The sequence below is a fragment of the Aristolochia californica genome, unplaced genomic scaffold (assembly GCF_029961685.1).
Source record: "Aristolochia californica isolate CCGP_79_NKW_82.1479 unplaced genomic scaffold, dmAriCali1.0.hap1 SCAF_1, whole genome shotgun sequence".
NCBI lineage: Eukaryota > Viridiplantae > Streptophyta > Magnoliopsida > Piperales > Aristolochiaceae > Aristolochia > Aristolochia californica.
Genome location: NW_027181770.1, coordinates 54,160,394 through 54,179,735, shown reverse-complemented (window position 1 = coordinate 54,179,735; position 19,342 = coordinate 54,160,394). Strand labels below are relative to the sequence as shown.

At 39.0% G+C, this 19,342-nt stretch overlaps 1 protein-coding gene across 1 annotated transcript in view; it reads right to left on the bottom strand.

The window, feature by feature from the left end:
* The window catches only part of LOC137960828 (WD repeat-containing protein WDS homolog), a 31,522-nt gene extending 12,754 nt beyond the window's left edge, over window positions 1–18,768 (bottom strand). Inside the window, exons 1-4 of the mRNA XM_068808314.1 lie at window positions 17,545–18,768; window positions 16,815–16,916; window positions 14,704–15,339; window positions 10,615–10,782 (exon numbers count right to left, since the gene is read on the bottom strand). Of these exons, the coding sequence (XP_068664415.1) occupies window positions 10,615–10,782; window positions 14,704–15,339; window positions 16,815–16,916; window positions 17,545–18,240 (1,602 nt within the window). The 5' untranslated portion in view covers window positions 18,241–18,768. The remainder of the gene's footprint in view (window positions 1–10,614; window positions 10,783–14,703; window positions 15,340–16,814; window positions 16,917–17,544) is intronic.
* Window positions 18,769–19,342: the final 574 nt, after the last annotated feature.

Here is a 19,342-nt window from a genome sequence, read left to right as displayed (position 1 = left end):
CCGTAGCGTTACCATCAAAGTTCAACTTAAAATGGCCAATAGGGGGAGGGGACCAACTCGCCATACTAGGGGGCCTTGCTGGAATGAACATTTTAGCTACAATGTGCCAGTTTTCTCGGAAGTTTGCTCCTCAATGATCACGAAATTCCTTTCGCAATAAAATCCACAAAGTAACTGGACAAATAATTTTTTCAACCAATATTTCTCTAGAAATAAACTTCAGGTTGAATTTTCATTTATTCCTTTCTTTCCATAATGCCCATATAAGATGCCCCACACAACAAGATATTAATATTTTTTCGAGTTTTGGAAGACTGGTATTTGTAATTGAGAGGATGGTTGAAGGGAGGTTATTAGAGGAACAGAATTGGAAACCGATTTTGTTTAAAAGGCTTGTCCACACAAAAAAGGCATATTCGCAATATAGAAGGATGTGGGAGATAGTCTTCGTAGAAGTTTGGCAAAAGGGGAAAAAAGGGTATGGGACATAGGCACCTCTTCGAATTAAGGTGTCCGACGTAAGGACTTTGTTCCAACATGCAGTCCAGATAAAAAAATTTGCACGAGGGGGAGCATGAAGAGTCCAGGCAATGGTAGATGGATGATTGATTTGTGGTTGGTTAGAAGAGCTTAGGAAGCCATAAGCAGTGGAAGTTGAAAAATTACCTTTCAAACTAGGCATCCAGATGAGAGTATCTGCCGAATTTTTTAGACTTACCGAAGACAGCATGGTAAGGAGGTCAGAAGCTGCCAAGGCCTCAGAGTCTGAGAGTGATCTTTGGAGATTTAGGTTCCACCCTCCTGAATCAGTTCGCAAATCAGAAATAGAAGCTTCAATGTTTCTTGCCAGATTTGAAATCAAGTTGTGGTTATTGTTGAAGCTCTGTGTACCAGTCCACTAGTCGGTCCAGAATCTTGTCACAGAACCCGTGCCCAAGTAACATTTTACAGCTGATTTGAAAGCACGTAATAACTTTACAATTTTTTTCCATACTGGAGACAACTTATTACATCGCACAATCTCAGTCCACCAACCCAACAATTTATTTGCTTTTGCCGCAACCAATTTTCTCCAAATTAATTCAGGAAATAAGTTACCAGATCCATTTAAGTAACAATGTTGAATTTGTAATGACTGTATCCCGGATCCCAAGCCCACCAAGAGATTTTGATTTACATACCTCAATCCATTTCACCAGAGAGTATTTCCTTTCCCCATTCGGTCCTCCCCAAAGGAAATTTCTTTTGAGTTGTTCAATTCTTTGGCAAACATAGGCAGGATGTCGATAAAGTGAAAGGAAATAAGATGGAATTCCATGCATACAAGACTTAATGAGAACCAGTTTACCAGCCTTGGATAAGAATCTTCCTCTCCAAGTGGCCAGACGACCTTCCAAACGCTCAATAACAGGATGCCAAGAGCTTTTAGAGGGTATTGAAGGAGATAAAGGCAATCCCAGAGAAGAACATGGAAGCGAAGCAATTTTACAACCCAAGTATTGGGCCATGGAATTTAACACAGAAGGATCAATATTAAAGCCAGTATTAGATGATTTTGACCAACTAACTTTCTGACCAGAAGATATTTCAAATAAATTTAATAGGGCTTTAATATGAGAAATTTCTGCTAACATACCTTCCCCAAAGAGAATAGTATCATCGGCATATTGCAGCAAGGAAATATCTTGAAATGAGATGGGTCATCAGAGATAGATTTCAGCCACCCAGAATTTTTGGCAAGATGGATCATTGAGGCAAGATATTCAGCAATGAGAGTGAAGATGAACGGAGACAAGGGGTCCCCTTGCCGAATACCTCTAGTTGGATTAAAATACCCACAAGGTTTACCATTGACTAACACAGAATATGAAACATTCGAAATGCAACTCCTCATCCAAATTTTCCAACGTGTCCCAAATCCCATCTTATGAAACAACTGGTCAACAAGTTTCCAATTTACACGATCAAATGCTTTTTCAAAATCGAGTTTCAGGACAAATCTGGGTTGTTTTGAATTTTTGAAGGTATCCAACAGTTCATGTACAGCCATGGCAGAATCAAGGATATTTCGACCTCGTATAAAGGCACTTTGACAAGGGCTAATGATCTTGGGAAGGAGGACTCTCAGATGATTGGCTAGAATTCGTCCGATGATTTTGTAAAAACTCGTCGTAAGATTAATTGGACGAAAATCTTGAGGTAAGGCAAAGTTTGTTTTTTTAGGAATGAGGGCAATGAATGAAGCACCCACAGCCTTGTGAGTGATCCCCATTTGATGAAAAATGTGAACAAAAGCAGGAACATCATTTTTTATGACCTCCCAGAATTTTTTATAGAACTCACCATTAAAGCCGTCAGGACCAGGGGCTTTGTCTTTAGAGAGACCAAACCTCGATTTCCTGAGTACTGAATGGCCGCTCCAAGATGTCCGCATCCGAAGAGGAAATGCTGTTATAATGAAGCTGGTACAGAATAGGACGGTTGTAGGGCTCCTCAGAGTAAAGATCTGTGAAAAACTTCACTAGAATGTTAGCCATCTCAGGGTTATCCGTGATCACTTGATCCCCCTGACAGAGTGAGGTGATGCGGTTAACCCTTCTTCTGGCCGAGGCTATAGCATGGAAAAATTTAGTGTTTCCATCCCCCTCAGCCAGCCAATGAAATCTAGTGCTTCCAGTACATGGTTTCATTTCGTAAAAAATTTGACAACTCAAGATTTAATTTATTTTTAAGAGACAAGTCAAAGGAAGAAAGGGACCTTTGTTCTTCAAGGAGATCCAACTCAGATAAACGACGGCAGATCAAATTCTTTTGAGAAACAGCAGCAGAGCGTTGGCTGAGAGACCATTGGTGGATTTTTGTCTTCAAAGGTCTGAGTTTCAAAGGGAGCGTCCATCCCGGATTAGGGTGGTGATAGAGCTCGCGCCACCATCTAGCAAAACTGGAAGTGAAGCTGTCTAATAGGTTCCAAGAATTCTCAAATCGAAATGGAGATCTACTCCATGTAGAAGGATGGGTGTTGATTTGGATCGGCCCATGATCAGACCCAATCTTATTGAGAACTTGACCGGTAGAGTTGGGGAAAATTTGGAGCCATTCATTATTGGCAAGAAAACGATCTAATTTAGAGAAAACAGGGGGGTTTTGGGCATTTGACCAAGTAATTTTTTTTCCAGAGAGAGGTATTTCGGAAAGTTCCAGACTGCTGACGAGATCAGAGAAGGCTCGCATATTGGAGGTGGTTCAAATGGTAGGATGGCTTTTTTCGGAAAAATGGAGGATGGCATTGAAATCCCCTACCAAGGGCCATGGTGTTAAGTACCTAGCCAATACTACCCAAAAGACCGGCCTGTTAGGAGCGAAAGGCATAGGTACTAAACCCCAGGACCATAACAATACACCCCGCCCTCCCAAGCCGACGACCACGGCAGCCTTAACACAATGACGGGGACCGGGTCAGGAGCCCATACTCCCTTACGGCACCCCGCCAGGGGCGTGCAGTCCACCTGTGCACGCGGGGACTCGAAGTCGGGACGTAGTGCCTGCTCTGATACCAAATGTTAATCACCTAGCCAATACTACCCAAAAGACCGGCCTGTTAGGAGCGGAAGGCATAGGTACTTAACCCCAGGACCATAACACATGGCAGGTCCCAGAGTTGGGCAAGGAAGAGGAGTTCTTCCCAAAAGGATGCACGAAGGCAGTAACGAGTTGGCCCATAAATGCCAGCCAGAGCCCAAGAAATCCCCAAAGAACGATCTCGAAATTGAATTCCAATGGAAAAAAAACCAGGGTGAGAAATAACAGCTTCAACAGATTTCGGGTTCCAAAGAACAAGAATACCTCTAGAATGTCCAACAGCATCAACTTTTGCCCATTCAGGGTAGGGATCATACAATAATTCCTGGGCAACAACATTATCAAAGGAGTGTAGTTTGGTTTCAACCAAAATTACAATACTAGGCTTGGATTCAAAAAGGACTGCCTTGATGATTGCCCGTTTGGAGAGCGATCCAACTCCTCTTACGTTCCAAGAGAGAACAACCTTTTCGGAATTGGAAGGAAGATATCCTCCTCTAGACTATGGAGGCTGTCGTGGTAAAATTTGCAGAATTCCCACACCAATTTGCTAACTTCCTCGAACTCATGCGGCGGAAATTCTTGCTCTTGCTCTTTGACGAATCAGATAAAGTCCATTTGGGATTCAGTCTGAGCTATTTGAGTGAAGTCGGCCAAATAATCAGTTTTTGGAGGGGGAGCAGTGGATGGAGGGGTAATCAGAATGCAAGGCTTACGCAGAGGGCTCTTTTGTTTTTTTTCTTTCTTCGTCTTTCTCCTTTTGGAATAGGTGTGAGCGAATGGGGTGATGGGAAGTTTTTTCTTCAGATTTTTTTTGAGGGAGATTGGGACAGATGAAAGGGAGATGGAGTTTCTGTCTTGTGAGATTGAGGGAGGGTTGAGGGCTTTGTCATTGGGGTTTAGAGAGGAGACGAGAGTTGTTCCTTTGGAACTAGAGGATTCCATTGGATGGTGGGATTTTGGTTTGATAGTTGCTAAAGGGTAGGGCAAAGAATGGGGGAAGGGAGGTTATTTATACAATGCTGCAAAGCTTTGTTTGGCAGGGTGAGGCAACCTTGCCATTCAATAAGGTTGGGAGAGGCTTTGGGGTTTGTGCTCCATTGATTGTCTGCTTCGTAGAATGATCCAGACATGGACCATTCATTTATTTTAATAGGAGAGAGAGGGTTGGGGTTCTTGCACCAATTGATGAAAACTTTTGAATCACCTTCGATGCAAAGAGAACCTACCATCCGTTGATGAAAGAGATTTCATCCATTATATAAACCAGATAACTCGGCAATTGTTGAGTCCGATTCACCAATTGGCCCGGAAAAAGAAAGGAGAAGGTTTCCTTTATCGTCATGGATGACCCAACCATATCCAGCAAGCCCAGGACAACCCAAAGTGCTATCATCAAAATTTAATTTGAAATGGCCTAACGGAGGAGGAGACCAAGTTTTCATGGCTGAAGGCAGAGGAAGGTGAGACATTTCCGCTACAAGTTGTCAATTTCCACGTAAGTTTGCTCATTTGAGATTTTTAAATTCTTTCCACATGAGAATCCAGAAGGTAACTTGCCCAACAATTTTGTTGCTTAGAATATTATTTGGAAGAGATTTTCTATTGAATTTCCTATTATATATTTCTTTCCATTGAGCCCAAATGATGTGACCAACGCAGCATGAGATTAATAGTTTTCCGAGCTTTGGGAGGTGGGCGTTTGTGACCGTGTGTATAGTAGATGTGAGATTTTGAGAAGGACAATATTGCAGACCAATTTTGTTAATGAGACTAGTCCAAACAGAATGAGCATAATCACAATGCAACAAAATATGGTCTACAGTTTTAGGAGTGGTCCAGCAAAACAGGCACAAGGGGTCCAGAACATGAGTTCCCCGGCGAATTAACGATTCAGATGTCAAGATTTTGTTTTGACATACAATCCAGATGAAAAACTTTGCTCTCGGAGGCACAAGTAAAGACCACGCAATAGCAGATGGATAACTGGATTGAGTAGAGGGGAGAGATAGTAGGGAGTTAAAGGCAGTTGATGTAGAAAACGCACCTTGGGGACATGGGAGTCCAGATCAGTGTGTCTGGAGCATTTCTGAGACGTACCATCAATAAACTCGTGACGAGATCGGCAGCTTCAAGGGCTTCTTCATCCGTCAGCACTCTACAGAGGTTTAAATTCCACTCACTAGAATTCAGCCCAACCGTAGATATAGTCGCCTCTTTGTTTCTAGCAAGAGAGAAAATTTGACCATGGCTGGTATTGAAACTACTTGGACCCACCCACCAGTCTGTTCAGAATTTGTCTAACTGCCGGAACCCATTGTAACACTTGACGGCGTTTTTGAAAACAGGTAGCAAATATGCTATCTTTTTTTTTTTTTTTGAAAAAGACGTATATATATAAACAAGAAAATACAAAAATTACAAAGAGGGGAGCATCTCCCTGACAACCAGCGATTGTAGGGTAGTTCCATGTTTAGCAAGCGCATCGGCTGCCGAATTTGTGGATCTCAGAATATGAGACCAAATACAAGATAAAAATGAACTAATTTCAATAATCCTATTTTTTTCACACAGGAGATAATTTATTGTACCTTCCACCTTTTGTCCGCCATTCAGAAAAATTTTCTACTTTGGCCGCCACAATGTCTCACCAAATCAAAGAAGGGTGTATATTAAATTTCCAAATCCACTTCATAAGCAAAGCAAAATTTATTGTTGCAGTTTCTCGAATCCCAAGACCACCCACAACAAGAGGTTTACAAACATCAACCCATTTCACTAGGTAGAATTTTCTTTCCCCATTTTGCCCACCCCATAAAAATCTTCTTTTTAGGAACTCAATTCTATTTTTGACAGAAGCAGGGTATCGGTATAAAGACAAAAAATAAGACGGGATACCATGAAGAAGACTTTATAAGAATAAGCTTACCACCTTTGGACAAAAATTTTCCTCTCCAGGAAGCAAGTCTGCCTTCAAGACGCTCAATGACTGGGTGCCAAGCAGATTTTGAAGGTAAAACAGGGGATAGAGGAAGGCCCAAGTATGTGCCTGGAGGGGAGGCAACTTTACAACCCAAGTATTTAGCCATGGAATTTAGAACCGAAAGATCAATATTGAAGCCAAAAATAGATGATTTAGCCCAGCTGACCTTTTGTCCGGAAGACAGGGCAAAAAGGTTGAGCAGAGCTTTCATGTGGGAGATTTGACTCAAAGTACCTTCTTCGAAGAGAATAATATCATTAACCTACTACAAAAGTGGAATATCTTGGTTTGGGTCAGAGAGAGGATTAAGCCAACCTGTGCTTTTAGCAAACCGGACCATAGAGGCAAGATGTTCCCTGGTGAGAGTGAAGAGGAAAGGGGACAGAGGGTCACCTTGTCTGATGCCTCTTGTAGCTTTGAAGTAACCGCAGGGCTTTCCATTTATTAGGACAGAATATGATGTAGTAGAGATACAACTTCTCATCCAAAATTTCCACTGAGTCCCAAAACCCATTCGATCGAAAAGGTAATCAATTAACTTCCAGTTTGCTCAGTCAAAAGCCTTGTCAAAGTCAATTTTAAGGACGAATCTGGGCCAATTTTATTTTTTGAAGGAGTCTAGGAGTTCATGAGCAGCCATGGAGGAGTCCAAAATATTCCTATCACAGATAAAAGCACTTTGGCAAGGACTTATGATTTTGGAGAAGTGGATCCTAAGACGATTTGCTAGCACACGGGCGATGGTTTTATCGTAACTAGTGGTGAAACTGATTGGTCTAAAGTCTTGGGGAAGGGAAGAGGAGGATTTTTTTGGGATTAGAGCAATGAAAGAAGCCCCTACAGCTTTATGGGTGATACCAACTTGGTGAAAATTTTGGACAAACACATATACATCTGATTTAATGGTATCCCAAAATTTGTAGTAAAACTCACCATTAAAACCATCCAGCCCAGGAGCTTTATCCTTCGGAAGCCCACAGGCTGCCAAATTGGTTTCTTTTGTGCAAAAAGGTTTTTCCAGATTAGATGCCTCTAAGGAAGAGACTCGCAGATAGTCGAGTTGAGGCAACTTTGGCCGATTAAAGCGCTCTTCGGAATACATCTCTGAGAAAAACTTCACAAGAATATTGGAGATGGAGGGGTTATCTGTGATCACTTGGTCTCCATGACAGAGAGAAGTGATATGGTTAACCCTCCTCCTCGCCGAGGCAATAGCATGGAAAAACTTCGTATTTCCATCCCCTTCGGCCATCCAGCGAACTCTAGCCCGTTGTTTCCAGCGAAGTAGATTTGAAAGTTCTGAATTTAATTGACCTCTATGAAGTAAATCAGATGGAGAAATAGACCTTTGCTCTTCGAGTAGGTCGAACTCCGAGATGCGACGACGAACCGAGTCTTTTTGAGAAGTAGCAGCAACACGATGATTAATGGACCATGAGTGAATCTTTGCCTTCAGAGCTTTTAATTAGCCCGGGTTGGGGTGATGCTCCAGTTTTTGCCACCAGACCGGAAGGGAAGAGTTGAAAACCTCCATAAAGGTTCAGGAATTTTTGAACCGAAAAGGAGAGCGCCCCCAAGCGGGGGGGGGGGGGGGGGGGGGGGGGGGGGGGGGGTGGGTGTTAATTTGAATAGGCCAATGATCAGAACCGACTTTATTAAGGACTTGGCCAGATGTGTTTGGGAAAAGATGGAGTCATTCATTTTTAGCTAAAAAACAATCCAACTTGGAAAGGATTGGAGAGGATTGGCCATTCAACCAGGTATATTTTTTTCCAAAGAGGGAAATTTCGAAGAGATCGAGACTACCAATGAGATCAGAGAAAGTTCTCATTGATGAAGTAGTTTTGGGCGCGGGAGGGTTTTTTTCTTAGCAGAGAAGAATGGAATTGAAACCACTGGCCAGAGGCCAAGGCAGATCCCAGAGATGGAAGAGTTGCAATAATTCCTCCCAGAAAGAGGCGCGATCGATAGGCCTAGTCGGACCGTATACACCAGCCAACACCTACAAAGTGCCCAAAGAGTAATCGTGGAAGCGAATGCCAATGGAGTATTGGCCCAGCTGGGAGAGAGTAGCGTCTGCTGCTTTTGGGTCCCAGATGACAAGAATGCCAACCGAGTGCCCTATAGCATTGACCGTTGCCCACGCAGGGTCCAACCCATACCATAAATCACGAGCAATAGAATAATCAAAATTTTGCAGCTTCGTTTCAACAAGAATTACAATTTTTGGCTTACAATTTAAAACTGTTAAATGCATCATTTAAAAAAAAAATGTTACATGCATTGTTTAAACATGACTTTGAAAAAGGTTTATGCCTTAAAGCTCCAATGCTCTAGTGTACCTTAGAGTCGAAGTTTGGTTGTTGTCCTCTAACATTGACAGGGTTCTTGAGATATTTCTAAATGACTTTGACTCTAATTTTCAAATCTTCAATCTTTTTCGTGGGTGCTTCAAGCTTCTTCAAGATAACTTGACACGTCGTATAGCTCGAGGTCTTGTATTTGAACTTGTTGATTCTTTTGTATAGACCTTGATCTAATGTCTTTTGAAAGAGTTGCATCTCAAATGCTTGATGCACAAATATCAGCACAAATACAGTTTTGTTATCATCAAATTATGGATGAGAGTCATCCTAGGTCAATATTGACTTTGTAGCATAACCAACTTCGAAAAGTCTTCTTCTTTGTCAAGTCTTTAAATCCAGCAACCGGGAGTGAACCTGTTGTGAGAATAGAGGCTTTCATTCTCTTTTTCCTAAGACTTAATTGAGGGAAGAGGAAGGACTTAAAATGGCAATGATAAGGGAAGCAACCTTCTGGGTTTGGTGGATTTATGTTAACTCTTTACTTTAGGTTTATATTTGCTTTTCAAACTAACTATCTTTTTAAAGGAAGTTAAGGTAAATGGCAGTTGGTTTGTGTTTGGTCTTTTAATTTAGCAATCTTACCGAGTTTTGGTAGATGATTAGCACTTCCAATAGAAATTAGTGAAAGTAGATATCATGCATGATGGCTTTATACCAGTGAACTCAACGTTAAAATTCCTCTGATTAAGCTTGAAGCAAACCTGAATATGGAAAGCAGACATCAAATAACAAGATTAATAGAGAAAGAAAGGCAGCTTCTTTTTTAAGTTATTTTTTCCTTTTTCTGAGAAGCATAGTGGAGATTGTGCGATGGAGATTTTTTCCTGACACTGTATAGTGAAGCTCTCACAAAGATAGCTATATATAAGTAATAGAGAAGCATACCATCTTCCATTAGAAAAGATTCATTTCTGGGTTGTTTACATATTCTGCATTTGGTGGACTTATAATGCAGAGCCAAAGTATTTGGTAGTAAAAGGGGCCACGTTTTCTTTGTTGTATTAATCATCTTCACGGCTACATAGACATAGGTTATTGCTCACTGTCATACCATGTTGATTCTTTTCATGTTTGATGTTCTTTCATAGTATTAATTGTCTCTCTTTTCAGGTTGAATGTTCCATGTCATTTTCCTTTCTATGCCTAAGAAAGAGGGCCTTTTTTCACCCATAGCATTTGAATGTTAGTTATTTTCTAGAAACCAAAATGAAAATTACTTTCAAAATGTTTTCAATCTGCCTATGAATGAAACCATAGTTAAACATCTAGCAGTCATAGCCATTGATTATCTATGTGCATCATAACAGGAGAAACCATTTTCTCTTTTTTCTCTTCCATTTTCTCCTCTCTATTAAACAAAAGAAATGAAAATAAAAGAAAGGTTTGTTTTCTTTCTTTTCTTTTTCTTTTTGCATTATTATTTCTTTTCTCTTGTATTAAACACGGCTTAAATGACTAGAATGTCATCCAAATGAAGCTCTTTTGGCTGGATAATAAAACTTGTCATCATCATTTTCTTTCAAAATATAGTACACAATGAACTCACACGAACTAAAACAAGAAGCAAAAGCTACTATGGAGCATGAAAATGCTTTACAGACACGTTGGAAGTAAAAGAAAAAACTGAAAATTTACAAAAAGAAAAAGGACCAATTAAACAAGAAACATCTTCATTCATTTACTGACCTTGTTCTGCTTGCCTGAACTTGATGCCCATATCCGTATGGTGTGATCATCACTAGCAGATGCCAACAAATGAGGCTTGGTGGGGTTCCAGCTCACACAGTTTACAGTCATAGAATGGCCTTGCAAAACCTCAAGAAGCTTGCAGCTCTCTCGGTGCCAAATGTAGATCTGCCAAAGTATAGTCATAGCAATGACTCAATTGTAATCATCCATGCATACATCTAAGTTAAATACAATAACTTATATCAGTTGATTAACGTACCAAAATTTTGTATTTTCTCTCATTTTATTAATATATCTTTTTCAAAAAAAAAAAAAACGTACAAAAATAGTTAATTTAATCCTCAAATGGCACTACATGAAGTTGAAACTTTTGGTCCTCAAAGTAAACATGAATTGACATTTATAAAAAAAGAAAACAAAAGCAAAGTACTAGCCAATCTTCCACAACTACAATGGGCAAATCAATAGTTGGCAGCTGATGATTATGCTTCTATTGTGCCTGCACTCATACCTCCTTGCCAGCAATTTATCTTGGCTTAACTCTGTTTATTGGTAAATCTTCAGTGAGCATTTGAGATAAAGTTGTTGAATGGATGGACCACTGATTAGCTTCATGGAAAGGGAAATTTCTCAATTTGGGCTGGCCAAGCCGTTATGATCAAGTCTGTTCTCTCAGGTATCCTGAATTATATTTTATCACTTATTCCATGTCCTCAATCTGTAATAGCTCGTATGAAGAAAAATCAGAGGGGGTTCTTGTGGTGAGCCGCAGAGAATAAATTCAAATATTCATTAGTGAGGAGGGATAAAGTTTGCACTGATAAAGCTAATGGAGGGTTGGTATTAGGAGATTGGAGGTGGTCAATCAGTCATTATCTAAATGGCTATGAAGATTCATGTTTGATAGGACCTCCTTGTGAAGGAGAGTTATTGCCAGTAAGTATAAATATGATGACTCCTTGTGGCTTACCTTTGCTTTTTTTGTCCCATTGCCATTCATATTCGTGGCAAGGAATATACCGTCTTCAAGAGGTCTTTCACAGGTATGTACTTTATTATGTGGAAGATGGAAAGGAAATTAAATTTTAGTTGGATTTGTGGTTCACTACCACTCCTCCCAAAACTGCTAGTTACCTATCTAGTTATTAGTTCGTTTTTTGTCTGTCTTATTTTTAGTAAGTTAATATGGGTGTAATTGGGACATGGTTAATTCTAAGTGTAGTAAGTTTTTATAAATAGAATGTGTGAGAGAGCAAACACATGTGCTCTCTCTTTCACTTTCTCTAACTCTTGCTCTGCTCTTCTCTCTCGCATGTTGTTCTCTAATTTTTCTCTTGCAAAATTCAACATGATTAATATGATTCTTTGCAATCCCCATACATGCAGCAAAAATTCGCTATTCTTTGTAGAATAGAGACCTCAACCTTCTCCTTACTAGTTAGATCGCACTCCGCAATACAATAGAGATCGAGGAGATATTAAGAGCATAAGCTTGTAAATCAGCTCCCTATTGTTATTGTTTCATGTGATTCTTGGGCGTCTGAGAATCAGGAGTTCATTTCGGAGAAATTGCAGAAGACAAAGGAATTTGTTTTACTAATGTAGGGTTAAATGCAGTTTGTTATGTTGTTTTTGCTAATAAAAAGTCGCTTCATTCAAAACAATTGTAGGGTTGAATGCAAGCTTTAAGTGATCAGGGTAGCTCAGAAAAAATAAAAATGTAGGCTACAAAAAACTCTTCAAACTTGGGGGTGGCATCATTGTAAATATCACAAGATAAGTTTTTTATAATATAGGTCTTGAAGAAGGAGCATCATCAGGAATAATAAATTCGACATCTGCAAAAGGGGGTCATACTATTTGGCTAAAGACACTAGGGATACTACGCCGCCATCAACATCACTAGCATCCTCAACAACCTGATCCAGCATGGGATTATTGCTACCAGCTCACCGAGAAATTTGTAGAGCTGATTGGTCTTCCACTTTTTCTGAGTCATTAGGAAATAGTTGTCATTGCTAGAGAAGAGAACCAGTCTTCAACGTTGATAGCATACATCTGCTGTTTCACTGAGACAGCAACATCTATAAACCCCCAAAAGTTATGTGAGGGATGATTAAGACTCTCACCTTCCATCTTAGACGCCTGAGATTTTCATTGTCAAACTGCAACAGCTCTCCTACTAGATTAATTAGTACTTGAAACACTTCCTCTTTCCACAAATGTAAAGGCACTCCTTAAACTAAAATCCACAATGAGGCCTTTAGAGAAGTAAAATGAAGGGATCCCTAGCATACATGAAGAATCTACATCCAGAGTATCTTTGCCTAATAGTAAAATCCTATTTTTTTCTGTCTCAGATTGCAGGTCCAGTATCCACTCTAAGTTTCCTTTGAATTTTACTCTAGGCTGAAACGGAAGCATCCATTTCTTCTTGGCCAGATTAGAAATCTTGCTGGACTCCATGTAACTACTCAACATTTCAATGATGAGCCACTTCTTCAATGCATTTCTTGTCTGTAGCATGAAGCACGGCTCTATCATGAACAAAGACCTACCTTATTGTTGCAAAATCTCAATAGGATTACAAGTTATTTGTCCAGGACTTTGAACAAATGTCCTTGTAAGTCAGGGATGAAGAAGACATAGATTGAGCCCTCCTTCGGCTCTGTCTATTGTTGCAGTTTTGGCACAGATATAGATTCTAACTTTTTTACTCAAACAACCCAATGATTCAATCAGCCACTTCTAGATCGACCCACTGGCCGACAATTCAGGTAGGTATATCAAACCAATAGTCATCTCCTTCCTCATTACTAAAATACAACAGTTGAGCTTCCACTCAGACTCCTCTACAGAGAATCTATAACGGTTCTCCTTATCCCAGAGAACCTTCTATTCCTTTGTAATTGTCACCTAAAGTGTGGCCATAAAATTTTGTGAAAATGCCAAAGGATTTCTTATGAAAGATCTCCTATCGGCAGACTTCATTGAAATTTTAATGGTAAAACCATCAGCAAAAGAGACGATGTCAATGTAATAACATGCTTGCAAGTCAAAATAAGAGGAAGACTTGTCCTTGCCAACAAAGTTTCTCCTGCGAGTTGTTTCTGCTGACGGATCTCCTTTCCTCTCCCTATCGTATTCGTCACTGCCCTCTTCCACATGTTCACTATCTATTTTCATATCTCCAGTATATACAGCTCAAAACTGAGTTTCCTGTTAAAACTTATTCGTGAAGTTGATAAAATATATTAGATCATCAGTACTAAGTACAGTTGAGCTAAACTCCCTATAATGTAACTACTAAGTATAAAAAGGAATTCCAACAGCTTATTATGAAGAAAACTGTATCCATAGATTTACCAAATTCAGACATTCTAAGAACAAGTCACTACAATTAAGGATGAAATAGATTTACCAGACAGACTTTCCAAAGACAAAAAACTCTCCTAATGGAGGACTGTTGACAAATTAACCAACTACTAAAAGTGGACAGTTGCTGGCCTTCCCAAAATAGAAAGTACTTGAAGAGGGGAACTCACCAAAAATAAGAATATTAAAACTAGGCAGTCTTCTCTCAGTTGTCTTCTTTCCTATTCTTCTTCCTTCTTTTGAATTCCTTTGATTTTTTATTTTTTTTGAAACGGTGATGATTTTATTTCAAAGCAAAGCAAGAGAATACATCAAGGGAGATCTTCCCTAACAACAAGAGATTAAAAGGAGGGACCCAATTTAGCACACAAATCTGCAGCCCAATTTGAATTCCTTTGATTATTATGGATGACTTTCCTTTTCCTCAGGTGTTTCTTACACATGCGAGACATGTAATGCATCAACTAACAACTGTTTATCTAATTGTGACCTGCACCACATTGTTTCTGCTACTACCTTTTTACATCAGGAATATAGCTTCAGCAAGATGTCCTAGTATCAGTTAACTTTTTGCAAAAGACTTCATTATCAAATGTAACAAATGACGAGAACTACTTTATGTAGACATAGCAAACTAAGAGATGGAGTAAGAAAAATATGTAGCGTTATTTACTTTTTTGCCTTCTTGGAAAACAAAGCTTTAGTGAGTACCTGAGAGTTCTCGCTTCCACTAACAACAAATCCACAATTTGTCCCTCCAAAGCAAGATCTGACCACAGAATTTCCTTGATTGTGACCTGCATATTTCAGTGGTTCTGCCTGTGTACCCTTAACATTCCACAAATGGATCTCTTGGCTATTGAGGCTCACAATAAAAAATTGGCTATCCCTTGAAATAGAAAGTGAGGTAATAGAGTTCTCCTCAGTGATGACATGTTCGGATTTTGTTCGGAAGTTTAATATTCGAATTTCTTTTTCTGAACATATGCTAATTAGATGTTCACCATCAGGTGTGACTGACAAGTCTGAGACTTTGGGCATCCTCCCCCCCTTCCAAGCTTCTAGAACCCTTCCTTTAAGATCCCATATGTAGATGCACCTGTCAGGGTCGGAGATACCACAGACTACACGTTTCGAGTCAGGGAGCCAAGCACAAGAACTTACAATGGTACTTTGACTACCAAATGTTTGCTGGCATATACCACTTTCCACATCCCATAGCTTGAGGACTTCACCATTACCACATGTAAGTAACATTGCATCATCAGGACTCCATGTAACAAAGGAGACAGGACTTTGGTGACCCCGGAGTGTATGCTTGTGGGAGATTTTGTCTTCATTGGATACCTGAAAGAATAATTCAAGTAAGATAAAAACAATCGTGTTATCTCCTCTCTCTTGCAGAGTAAACGTTTGCTGCTTCTCTCACAATTTTAATAATTGCGGAATATTACTGCCACATTAACAGCATGCAAAATAAATGTTTATTGCTTTTCTTGGGTTTCAAATAACTGCTGGATTTGAAAATTATTGGAAGGCTATGTGTAGATGTCATATTAGTAGAAAATTCCTTGAAACATAAGGAATGCAGATAGAAGCACTTCCATATATGGCACACAAGCTGTCAGACATCGTCAAGGGCATCATCATGGTTGTATTTCATGTGTTAATAAGCAACTGTCCCCACAATGTTATAAAATAATATCTTAATATAGAGCAAAAAGAAGGGTTTGAACTTCAATCAATTTTTTTTTAAATCAATAGAGGTTGAAAACCTTCTTTTTGCTCTATTTTAGGATATCATTTCGTCACACATAGTACCTAAACATTGATGACAAATGTTGTTAAAGAATAGTCTGAAAAGGATCAATACGTAGAAAGATTTTGATCCATTAGTTGGTAAAGAAGCTTCTTGACTGCAGAACTCTCCGGATTATTCAAAGGACTTCAGGTCTTCCAGGGCCATCTTGTGGACCCCCTCCTTATTGAAGGCGACTCTAAGATTGTCATTGAGTGGTGCGCAGAGGTAAACAATCCCCCCTGGCGGCATTGGGCCATTTACTTTGAAATATGTAATATAACTTCTTTTTTGAACTGTACTTGGAACCACATCCCTAGGTCTGCCAATCACTTGGCAGATACTCAAGTTAAGCTAGGTGTTTCCCTCTAACACCTTGTTATGGAAGAAGGCCCACTTAGTTAGGTTTGTATATTTATCTCCCTCTTTTATAAAAGTTTTTACATCCTTCATAAAAATAAAAATAAAAATAAAAATCAAAAAACTTCCTGACTTGGCTAGTTATTTTAGGATGCGCCTCAAACCCAAATTTCACATGGTATCAAAGTAGGTGCATGTATCTCCTCCCACAATAGCCACTTGTAGGAACCACAGAGAGGAACCACACGTGAGGGAAAGTGTTAAAAAAAGCCTCACATAGATCAACGAATAGAAAGATTCTGGATTTATTAGTTGGGAAAAAGACTTCCTATCTTAGCTCATCATTTTGGTATGGGCCTTGAACCCAAACAAATGTGGAGTCATTTCAAAATACACTAATCCATGTTGACGATAGGACATACTAAGTTCATAGTGTCAATTGCTCAAAAGTAGTTCAAACATCGCATAAATAGCAATAGGCTAGAGGTTCATGATCTTTCTAGATTAACACAATCCATGTCTGACAATAAAGTTACCCTTCTGTCTCAATAGGAAAATAAAATTAAGTGCTAAAGAAGTCTTTGTCTTTGAATATAGTATCATTCAACAGATTATATATTTCTCAAAAAAAAAAAAAAAAATCAACATATTACAAACACCATACCATCCATATGATAGATGTGCAGTCACTTGAAGATGAAGCGAGGTACCTCCCATTATTGGAGAATTGTACAAACCACACTTCATTTTCATGTTGGTCCAGAATCTGCCACGGTGGAGGAAATACATCAGAGCTGCAAACATCTTGAAATTCAACAGCAGACAGAGATGATAATTCACCAAAAACAACAAATCAGATGGCGATATTAACTTCCATTAAAAAAGAAACCACAAAAACAGAAAATGGTACTGAATACAAAACGAAAGTTAAACAGTCGATTTGCAAGCTTATCCCATCGATGGAAAACTAGAGTAGATTGCACATTTATAAGCATTTCTGGTTTTCTTTTCGTGAACTGCGAAAGTTAAAAATATTGAAGTTTGTCCTCTACAAATATAAAATGAACTATGGTTTTTGTATCCACACTAAATCTCAATAAAAAAAAAAAGAACTAGGACAACATAAAAGTTGATTAACTAAAGAAAGTCCCAGAATCAACCTTTTGAATCTTGATAAATATGTCAAAGACTACATAACCAATTGGTCAATTGCTACATTGCAACTAGACTACATTGTCAATTGCTATTAAAGATAAAAAAACACAAAAATGGATTATAATTTCTGCACAATATATAATTACCCTTTTTCAGAAAGTAAGCAAATGATACAGCCTAATAGAGGAGGACAGTGTAGCCAATCTCAATATTTTTCAAACGAAGCTAACTGTACCAACCTGCACCGTTTCAGTGGGAAGCTCTTCGGGGCCACAACAATGGTCCTTGTAAAGCGAAATCACAGATGAATTATGATAAATACAATTATCCTTCTGGAAGCTAACTGCCATCTCAACTAAATGCTCCAATCTTCTCACTGGAACCCGAATAGGAGGGGGAAGTAAACCTTCCAACTCTTGCAAAAGATTCCTCCTTAGTTCACTAATACAGTCCATTTCTTTTAAGGAAATGACATCACATGCGAGCTTATGAACCTTCTCTCTACCCACCGGTAAAGGAGAAATATGCTTCCGCAGAACGCTTACAGCGGAAGTTATATCCCCCGACTTCAACAAATCTATAAAGAGCTGGCGAAAGATGAGAAAAGAAGCTGAGGCATGCGCTTCTTCCACAAAGTCTTCAATCTTGTTTAGCGTTTGTATGCAGTCGTCCCATTTTGCATTTATGATTTGTGATCGGAGTTGCAGGAATTCGGGAGTTACGTAGGAGACACCGGATTCTGATTCTAAAAGAGCGGCAGTTTTTTTGTAGCCAAGAGAATAAAGGGATTGAATTATAAGGCGAACAAACTCAACTCTTTTTATAAGGCCCTCCGGGCCAAGTCTTGACGACTTTTCCATAGTTTCCAGACTCGCCTGAACTCCGTAACACGTATGCGGCAGTTCCAGCAACGAGTACTTCTCAGAAGTTCCCATTTTTGCGAAGGACGGTGGCCATGGGTCGCCAGCTTTAAGATAGGATAAATTGAATATACGCAAGGGATTGTCGGAGAAGGAAATCAATAAAGAGAAAGAAGAACACCAACTGAAATAAATTGCAGTATATGTTCGAAGAATAGTAAAATCCGACAACAGAGACCCAAACCTAAAGAAAAAAGTAATTTAACAGAGGAGAACAATTGTATCCAAAAATTGGCAAATGGAATAAAGAACAGAAGTAAATAAGAATAGATGAAAGAGACAGAAACAGTCACTATAAAGAATAACACAGTAAAGATGATATAACAGGCTCGATTCTCTCACTGGAATCAGAGAGATTCACAAAAATGCGTTTGGTAATGATGGCCAAACTCCCTCCAAAGGCACACAGGGAGCAAAAATGCTATAGACTGAAACGTAAGGAATTCTAACGCATCGCAGTCACGAAGGAAATGAGAACGAGAGCGAGGGAGAGTGAGAACAGATGATCATGAAGAAAACGAACGATCGGTTCCGAGAGTTGGGAACGTAGTGAATTCCATCGGGTAAGTGAACAAATGCAGGGGTAGTGGATTTGGAAAGCATAGGAAAGACAGGCCTGTTAGTGCACGCTGAGGGAAAGTGAAAATAAATTCAAATTCTATGATATCACTTTAAAAATCCTTAGTTAGTAAGTGCCGAGGGAAAGCGGATTACAATATAAAATACTTTCCATGAGGAAAGTAAAAGGAAATATAAAATATTTGTTTGTGTTAGTATGCACAATGAAAAGAATAGTGTAAAGTATTTATTTGTGTTAGTGTGCACAATGTAAAGTACAGTGTAAAGTACTTGTTTTTGTTAGCGTGTATAATAGAAAATGTGGTGTAAAGTGCATATAAATTATTTATTAAATAAAATATTTTGATATATCTGACTTTCAGAAAATTAAATTAATATTAATTAATACATTTCACTTTCGCTACATACTAACAGGGCCTATAAGTGATTTAAAGTGTAGTATTAGAATATATTAATATCTTAATTAATAAAACTATATTATATTATTTAATGATTATAGTTTATTATAAATTAATACAATAATTACGCGTGATAAGAA